This window comes from Argiope bruennichi, chromosome 10 (assembly GCF_947563725.1).
Source record: "Argiope bruennichi chromosome 10, qqArgBrue1.1, whole genome shotgun sequence".
Classification (NCBI taxonomy): domain Eukaryota; kingdom Metazoa; phylum Arthropoda; class Arachnida; order Araneae; family Araneidae; genus Argiope; species Argiope bruennichi.
The window spans coordinates 124,227,541-124,236,915 of record NC_079160.1 but is presented as its reverse complement, the minus strand read 5'-3'; the positions used below and the strand labels follow the sequence as shown (position 1 = coordinate 124,236,915).

The 9,375-nt window shown below is 28.9% G+C and overlaps 1 protein-coding gene across 1 annotated transcript; it reads left to right on the top strand.

Annotated features, from left to right (window-relative positions):
• The first annotated feature begins 5,356 nt into the window (after nucleotides 1–5,356).
• Nucleotides 5,357–6,804, top strand: LOC129988062 (gastrula zinc finger protein XlCGF49.1-like). The gene has a single exon (XM_056096167.1). It carries the CDS (start codon nucleotides 5,897–5,899, stop codon nucleotides 6,581–6,583), a length of 687 nt encoding a protein of 228 aa, XP_055952142.1. The 5' UTR covers nucleotides 5,357–5,896; the 3' UTR covers nucleotides 6,584–6,804.
• The last annotated feature ends 2,571 nt before the right edge of the window (nucleotides 6,805–9,375 follow it).

Sequence of the window (9,375 nt, the reverse complement as noted above, 5' to 3'; positions counted from 1 at the left end):
GAAGTTTTTTTTTTGACCACTCTGTATATATATTTCACTCGCCCTTCATCCATTCTGCAGGTTCGAAATACTGTCTTCCCTCCCATTTACCAGACATCCATCAACATAATAAATTATGAAGGGAAGCAACCGTTAAAACATCAAAAGAATTACGAGAACTGCAAAGAATTCCATTGCAGCTGTTTTTTAAAGTGAGAATGCAGACGATTTTTTAAAGCGCATACTGACCATTAAAAATTGCAAAAGAATAAATATTTTCTGTTCTTATTCACATTTAAAAAAAAAGAAAGAAGGAAATAACTTTTAATTGTAAGCTTAACTTTCTTTATTTAATAAACTTTTAATTATAATAAAGAACAAAATTAAAATCTAATCAATATTTTTTTAAATATTTTTAATTTAACATTTTTCACAATATAGTTGTAGTTCATATACAACTCAACCACTGCAAAAAGTAGTAAACAAAACAGCATTAGGATTCCTAGAAGAGCGTTCCAAACTCGGGAGCACACTATTCTTCACTTCACAAATTGTTTTATAATATCGCTTTCAAATATCATAATTTGTTTCTAAATTTTGTTCTTTCCTATTTTTATATGCTTTATTAATATAACTTGACTTCTTCTTTGTTTTAATGGATTTTATGTGAAGTGCATAAACTTCAAATTATATGAAATTGCAATTTTAAATACTTATTGCTATTTTAATAAATCCACAATTTTTAGAAATACAAGCTAGTTATTAGTTATCTGGTAATGAACTTTATGTGATATTTCAAATTCTAGTGGAAGTAATAATAATTTAAAATATATATATTACCTTATTAAATGAATGATTGTTATTATTTAATGAATTATTTCAGTTACTAAATCTTTGTGCTGCAATGCATTTTTAAGAAAACAAACAAAAAATATTCAATTGAATTTTATCATTTCCGCTTTACATTTATTCTCTGATTATTCATTGATATATTTCCTTTGAAATTGAGATTGTGTACAGTAAAATTATTAGTTGGCTGAAAATATGATTGTTGAAAAAAAAATCTAGAATGACAATATTATATTTTATCTTATATTTTTTTTAATGTTTACAAGAAGCAGATTATTCTTTCTTTCATATATAGACATTTAAAATTAATAATACATATAGTGAATAATATAAGAATGATTGAAAATGATATTAAATCATGTTACAAAACCCATTCCAGTATTTCTACCCCTCTTTCAGCTTTTATCTGAGCAGGTAACAAATAATGCTTGCTTTGCAATTCATAATTGATCATGATAGCTATTGATTTGTGTCACTCATTGACTTCATGAGTGGCACAAATCAATGGGTCACTTTGATCCCATTTTGCATGCTGTGGTTTACATATTTAAGCCTTACTTAGACTATGAGAAGTATATTTGTTAGACAATTCATCAAATATTAAAAGCACATGATAAGCATTTTTAGTCTATATGCTTAGAGCTGTTGTAGAACAATATGAACAATTTAGTTAAAATATTTTAATATATTATCTTATTAGAAATCTAAACTATTGAAATTAATGGGCATGTTTAAACCTGTGAAAAGCTTAAGAATAGAAAGGCATTTACTTTTCAAGCACTGAAATGGAAGTATCTTTGTCAAGTGTCATCCTGGAAATATATATATTACACTGAATAATTTGATTAATGGATTTTTTTTAATATGGATTGTAAATTTTAATGAAAATAATTTTTAAGGAGAAAAAAAAATGCATATTATGGTTTTGCTTTATTATAAAAAATTGGTAATGTCTCTTTCAAATTATATTTTTTTAATAATATATTTGAGTTGATTCAATTTTTTGTAATACATATGAATCCATCTTGGTTACGTTTTAGGATGTAAAATGCTGCTTGTCGGGGAAAAAAAAAAAAAAAAAAAAAGGTTGTCACATCGCCACATCGCGTTTCCTTGTAAAAAAGACGAGCTTTTAGATATGTAGTTACATTTTTTGGACGAAATAATTCATTAGATTATTTTTTTTTTGTCATATTGTCAAAAAGTTGTTTTAAAATAGTTTTAGCAGCAAATAGTTATAATTTTTTTCAATTAATTTTACCTAAAAGCTAAAAACTTGTATTAAAGCTATATATTGCATAAATGAAATTTTTCTTTTCAAAATTGTTTTTCACAATTCACCTAAAAGCTAACCTAAGCTTCACCTAAAGCTTTTTACCTAAACGCTAAAAACTTGTATTAAAGCACAATATTGCATAAATGAAATTTTTCTTTTCAAAATTGTTTTTCACAATTCACTGAAGGAATACAAATCTTTATTCATAAGATAGATGAAACCAATTACAATTGAAATACTGACATGGATATGACAGTTAGGGATAAAAAAACTTTTCTCATTCATTCATTCATTCATGAAGAGCGTATAAAAAACAAAGACGAATGGTTTCAAATAATTAGCTTATCCGTAATTGGAGTAGTTTTGTTACCATGACTTTCCCAAAATATTTCTAACCGTAAAACTCTGTCACTGGTGTGGTAAGTGATCTGCTGCACTCTTCTTTTTTTTTTCTTGTTAACATTTTTGGAGGCTTTGATTTCTAGAGAATGGCCGAATAGGACAAGCAACTGTACATTTATGATACTAATGTACATTATTAAAGTGCGTCATATTGACTTATAGGATTTTTTTTTTGTAAAAAAATATTTATTATTAAGAAGTTTTCGATTGAATATCTCCCTTGCATCATGGATAAAAGTCACTTCATCTCATTTAAAGCTGAATTTTTACGGGCATTAAAATGTGTTGTGTAACATTCGTCCCTTAATTCATTTAACAATATGTCGGAAATATTTTCAAATCTGTTCATTGAAAGTGAAATAACTAAAAAATGTACGTTAAGCTATACTGAAATGTTGCAACTTATTTGTTACGGATTAGATCCGTTATCTTCATGAAACTGATGGCTTAAAATCTACAGAAATATATGCCCAAATACTTGAATTTGCAAAAATGAATAAATAAGTAAATAAAAAAAAATCTTGCTTTGTAATGTTTTTTGTTAAGTAATCGTTAAATGATTTATATCATGATAACAAAAATATTTTGTGTTCTATTTCACCTGAGTCCTTAATTTTGTGCGACTTAAAATTAATATACCCCCCCCCCGCTCCCTTAATACATAAGTTTTGTGTTGCAAAATTCTTGATAATAAATAAAAGTAAATTGTCTATTTTTTTCCTTTTTGTAAATATAAACCTTCTTTTAATATGCTATTGATTCGAAGAATGTTAAATTGTTGCTTCTTTTCATTGCTTTTTTCATCCCTTAAATCTATATTCCATTATAGGGTTTGTCGGTTTTCAAACTCGGTTTTAAAAAACCATTTTTTTAAAGTAAATTTGTCGAATTCGAAAACCGGTTTTTAAATTAAGAAAACCGGTTTTCTGGGACGTCTGGATATTCCTCGTCTTCAATAAATAAATAAATAAAATAAAATAAAAAGTAATTTTTTAATTGAATTTTATCGGTTGAGATCGATCATCTAACAGCTGAAAGCTTAGGCCGATGAGATGCCAATTTATTAACAAGTGAAGGTATATCTGAATTTCTGTTAATTGAACTAAAAAATTTAAAAACTGAATTAAATTTGAAATTTTTATATGCTTTAGAAAAACGAATTCAAGAAAGAAATGTAGAATTTACCAATTCTTTTGCTGTATTTGCAAAATCCACAAAACATTTCTAGTTCAGCGAAGAAATCTAGTGTACTTTCTTTAGCTTCAAAAACCAAAATTATTAAGTTATCTGGAAACCGATTCTGATGAAGAGCAAACCGGAGATACTACATCAGAGAAATGCTTTTTTAAAAGAAGCCACAGAAAAATCAATTCTTAAGTTTCTTGAAGACCCTGAAGAAAAACTTACAAATCCAAAAACAATGAATGCTGAATTTTCATTATTTGCGGCAACGAATAAAAGTACAAAAAAACTTAGATTTGTTATTTGATGCTCTTAAAACTATAAAACCAAGCTCAATAGCTAGTGAACGAGTATTTTCAATTTCAGGCATTGTTATGTCCAAAATAAGAACAAGACTTAACCACCGTTCAGTGAATAAATATCTTATGTTTTTTAAAATCCTATTTTCTTAGGAGAAATTAAAATGAGTGAAAATAATATGAATATTATTTGAAATTTATTTTTTCAGTTTTCGTTATTTTGTTTAAGTAATATGCATATGTAATCCTTATTTTTTTTTATATTTTGACTTTGATATTGATTTCGTTTTTTTTTGTTATTTTATATAAATTAAATTAAATATTTTTCTTTATTCTATTTTTTTGACAAAAATTCGAAAACCGGCTAAAGCCGGTTTTTTGGAAATATTGAATTTGAAAATCAGTTTTACAAAAAGTCGGGTTTTGTATAAACCCTATTCCATTATAATTAGCACATGAGGGCCCATTTTCCCATATCTTAAGTATACGTACAGGGAAGAAATAGAGAAGATACAGGGATTTTTTTTTCGAGCTTTGTGTTGCAACCCGGTATTTGAGACTCAGTTACATTCATTGATCATTAAACACTGACTGAGGCAAGGAATTTCTTCAGAATTGCTTGCGTTGTGCTTACCTTCATTTGAATACAAGATGAAGGCATAAAAGGCATTATTTAAACCCTGTATTGATAGAAATGTCCAACATTTGCGAAGGCGTATGCCCCTATCAATTCCATCTGCATGCTTAGCAGCCTAGTTCTCCTAACCTGATAACTTATGACATCGGTCTGCGAAGATATGACATGACGTGCTCTTGATCACTTTTACATTTATGGCATCGAATGATTGCAAAATGATCTCTAAAAACTTCCCTCCAAACAACATGGATATTTAAAGCTGAGAACTGCGCGATTTCTGGTTTAACAAAGCACGGCCTTAGTCTCACATGCCTGTGAATTTCATAACAAAAATACATTTTATTCTATAAACTGCCTCTATTTACTGTATTTAACACCATCCGGAGATGGGGAATTCATTTTATATTTCCAAGAAACCGTCATTTCATCACAAATACTCCGGTGTCGCTGGTGAATTCTTAATCTATAACGCTTTTCCGTACTTCTGTATTGTCATATATTTGAGCCTTTTCTTTCATAATAATGTCAAAATTTGAAATTATTTTTTATAATCCATTCTCAGTAAAGTTCTAGAAAAAGGAATTGTTTCTCAAAATTTCTGAAGTATTTTCGAATCAAACTGAGTAACCACTTTTTTTTATATATAAATCACAATACGATATATATATATATATATATATATATATATATATATATTAATGCCGAAAAGAATGCAATTATGAATTTTGCTAAATAACTTAGACTTTACAACATCCTGCAGAATTTCATTTACTGAAATAAACTCTTCGATTTGTTTTCTTGCGGGAAGTCGTCAGTGTAGTTGCCACACTAATTGTTGTTGATCTGTTTTCATCTTTGCACACATTTGATTATTTTCAATAAATCCGAATGTAATATTTATATCAGTTTTTCATGTTATCTAGGTTTTGAAGCTCATTGTGTGGAACCTTGATGAAGGGTGCAATTTCTCGGAAGTGTGTCCTGATAGTGAGAATAGTTACAGAGAAATAACTTGTTTTCGTCAGAAATTTCTTGGATGGATTGCAGGATCACAAAATGAAAAATTCCAATTACTCAAGTATATGTGTCTACAGTTTTTGATTTACACGATTTATTTTTGTTTGAGAATATTCTTATTTGGATAAACAAAAGAGGGAATTTATGCTTATATCTCATTTAAACTAAAAGGAAGGTGCATTACTGAATTATAAATTCAAGTTTACCTCGAAGGAATTATTAAAAATAGGCATTACTTAAAAAAAAAATTACAAAATGGAAAAACCGTACGCCTGTGGTTTATGTAATGAAGCCTTTTCTCAGGCCAAAAATTTAAAGGAACATTTAGTGACTCATAGAAAAAAGAAACTGTATACATGTGGCATATGCAATAAAATTTTAACTCAACGGAAGCGTGTAAAGCCACATTTACGAACTCATACGAAAGAAAAACTCTTTGTATGTAATGTATGTCATAAAGCATTTTCTTCAAAATGGAATCTGGAAAGACATTTATGGATACATTCGAAAGAGAAACCGTTTGCATGCGACATCTGTGATAAAATGTTTTCTCAGAAATCGAGCTTAAAAGCCCATTTACGTATCCATACGAAAGAAAACCCATATTCATGTGACATTTGTAATAAAATATTTTCCGCTAAATGGAATTTAATGAATCATTTGAGGACGCATACGAACGAAAAACCCTATCCATGTGATCTGTGTAATAAAGCCTTTTCAAGCAATTCGGATTTAAAGAGACATTTACGTATTCATTCGAAAGAGAAACCATTTTCATGCGATATTTGTAATAAAACATTTTCTCAGCGGCCGTATTTAAAAATACATTTACGAACTCATACGAAAGAAAAACCTTTTGTTTGTGACATCTGTAGTGACAAATTTTCTTATAAAGCAGCTTTAAAGAAACATTTGCTGACACATACCACAGAGAATGATTAAGCTGTACACTTGGAACCTTTACTAATTTTAATACAAATCAAAGGGAACTGTATATTTGAATAATATGTTATTTAAAGACCTTTTTATGAATGATTTGTATGAAACGTAACATAGTAAATTTTTGGATGTTGTGTTTTAAATATTGATGATTGTCTTGCAGGGATGCATCCAAACATTATTTGATACCATGATTAGTAAGCAGGCAAGTCCAAAAATTGTATGAGGAATTGATTCACCATTTATTCACTGGAAGAGATAATAATATTTAATCGAAGTGTCAGATTTCACATTATTAGAATAAATATAAAATCTAAATTATCAGTAATAGTCCAACTTTAAAGAGTTAACATCTAGCTATGCCGAAAAGTCAACCGATGACACTGCAAGCATCACTCATCACATCATTAATGTGTTTAAAACTCAATGGCTGTTCTTCACTCACCTTCTGTTGTGGGTCTTAACTTGTGAGAATTAAATTTCGGTTATCTCCATTAAAATAAATCCAGTGGAAATTAGATGCTACGAGTATCAGAGAAATTCAGATATCTCTGTTTCTACGTCACGACGTTCGAATAAATGGTAATTCAAAGCAACAATTTCAGTAGTTAAGATTGTAATTGATGTATTCATTAGAGTTATCAGGTATTAATGTATTTGATTTTTTGTTGATACAATATTTTTTAGGATTGTTTTTTTTAACTCCAAATAGGTTATATGTGAAGAGTTAGCATCACTTTAGGCTGGAAATCAATTTGTGACTGTTTGTCTTATAAATATTTCATTTTTGCAATAAAGGATCTTTAGAATAATCCGTTTCTTTTGTCTTTTTTTTTTTTTAATAATATTCTTGCTAGGAGTCTTTATTAAATCTGAATCTAAAGAATAAGATCTGCTTGTATTTTTTAAAAATATTCTGAAGTTTGTAATTAAAGAAAATCATATTTGTTTGATTTTATTTGTTGAGTAGTCTTTTTTATTTGTTATTTTATTTATTTGTTACCCCTCTTTTTGCGACTAGCTGGTTCGTCGGAATCAATTGTCGCTTAAATTTTTAATTATATATATATATATATATATATAAAACTTAAAAATATTTTGCTGAAAAAGTCATTACTCAGTTTCAAATAGCGAGTCATATAATTCACTCGTATAGGCATATAACCGGCTCATATTTCTTTGTAGGTGGAGTGCTTGTTCCGCATGCTTACGGCAAAATGTTGATAAATTTTTTTTTTAAAGGAATATTGGGAAGAAACACAAACTTTTAAAATTCTCAATTCTGTAATAAAATTCAATCGTACAATTTTATTTCTATTGCATGAATATATGCTATTGTTTGAATCGGCGTTCACGCGACGTATGTAAAGCCGTTTTTAGTATAATTTTATATGTATACAAGGTGTCTATACAATTGAAGTTAACCTATTCAGTACTTTAGCTCAGGTTGTTCAAATAGTATATATCTATATCTATTCATCTGAGACTTATTAAATTCGACACGTTTCTTAATGAAGACATTTAGCTGAAAAAGAAAATTCAAATTGTAAAAATAGCCACCAGAGGACGTGTTATTAACTGTTAGAAAAACTCCGCAATATTACACTGTAGAATGAGATCTATGTAAATTGCACTCGGCATATTGGCCATTATTCTCAAGAAATCCTTGAAATCATAAACATTTATTCAACAGTCATTCTCAGAAAATTTTCGGATATATTTTGTGAATGAAATATGGACCTTGAGTTCAGGCAAGGTTTTTGAGTTGTTGCAACCGACCAACTTTTTAAAATGTTCACAAAACTAAAAGTCAACGGGATCCGTATCTATGGATATTTTTACTATGTATCAGGAAAATGATAATATATTATTCTGTAAATTGCCTTCGAGCATAATTTTAGTTCAAAAATGTGGGAGCTCCGTCCTTCATGAAGATGGTTCTCTCAAAGCATTCACGCGCTTGCAAGGACAGGACGATGCATTACGTTCTCCAGCTATGGATATGCCAATAGGTTTCTCTAGGTTAATATTTTAAAGAAAACGGATAGGTGTCAATGCTAGGATGAATTCATAACATACCTCTCAGAATGCAATCGAATAAGGAGTTTCTTCGCACCTGTTGGCCCCATCCAACGGACCGTGCGTTTCATTATTTCTTCATCTATTCAAGGAATTGCAGTCCGAATATTAGACGAGTAGGATAGCCAATAGACAGAAAATTCGAAACGTGTCAATTCGCTAGCATAATATTTCAAAAACCCTATAGAGAGATGTCGATTCTCTTTATAAATGATACAGAGATAACAAGTTATAACTGAACACCGATAAATTTAGCTAAGTTCAAAATTAGAAAAGTTCAGCTTTTACGTCGTATTTATGAAATTATAATATTCAGTTACAGACGTGGGTATCTTCTTTAACATTAAATTTTATTTTTACTCTAACTTGATTTTTCCGAACATATTAATTCCTTGGTTTTCAGAATCTATTGTAGGCCTAGAATTCTGAACTAGGAATATAAACTAGGGACTAGTTTACTATCCAGGCAACGCAAAACTAGGGAATTTTCTAATGAAATTGCCCTGAAAGTTTAATATTATGCTCATGTTAGATCTTCTCTGCAATTTTCTAGTATTATTTGGAATTGCAGTAAAAAAATTCAAATAATTGAGCGTATTCAAACCAATCTCTTACGGTATTTGTTTTAGGAGAAAAATGTATTTAACTCTAAATTTATATCTTTTTCTTGTCTTTGTGATATGTTCAATTTGCTTAGTTTGTGTTGTGGACTAGAT

Bases quoted from the DNA above. Each gene is read 5' to 3' on its own strand.
- LOC129988062 (XM_056096167.1), top strand. From the start codon at position 5,897: ATGGAAAAACCGTACGCCTGTGGTTTATGTAATGAAGCCTTTTCTCAG.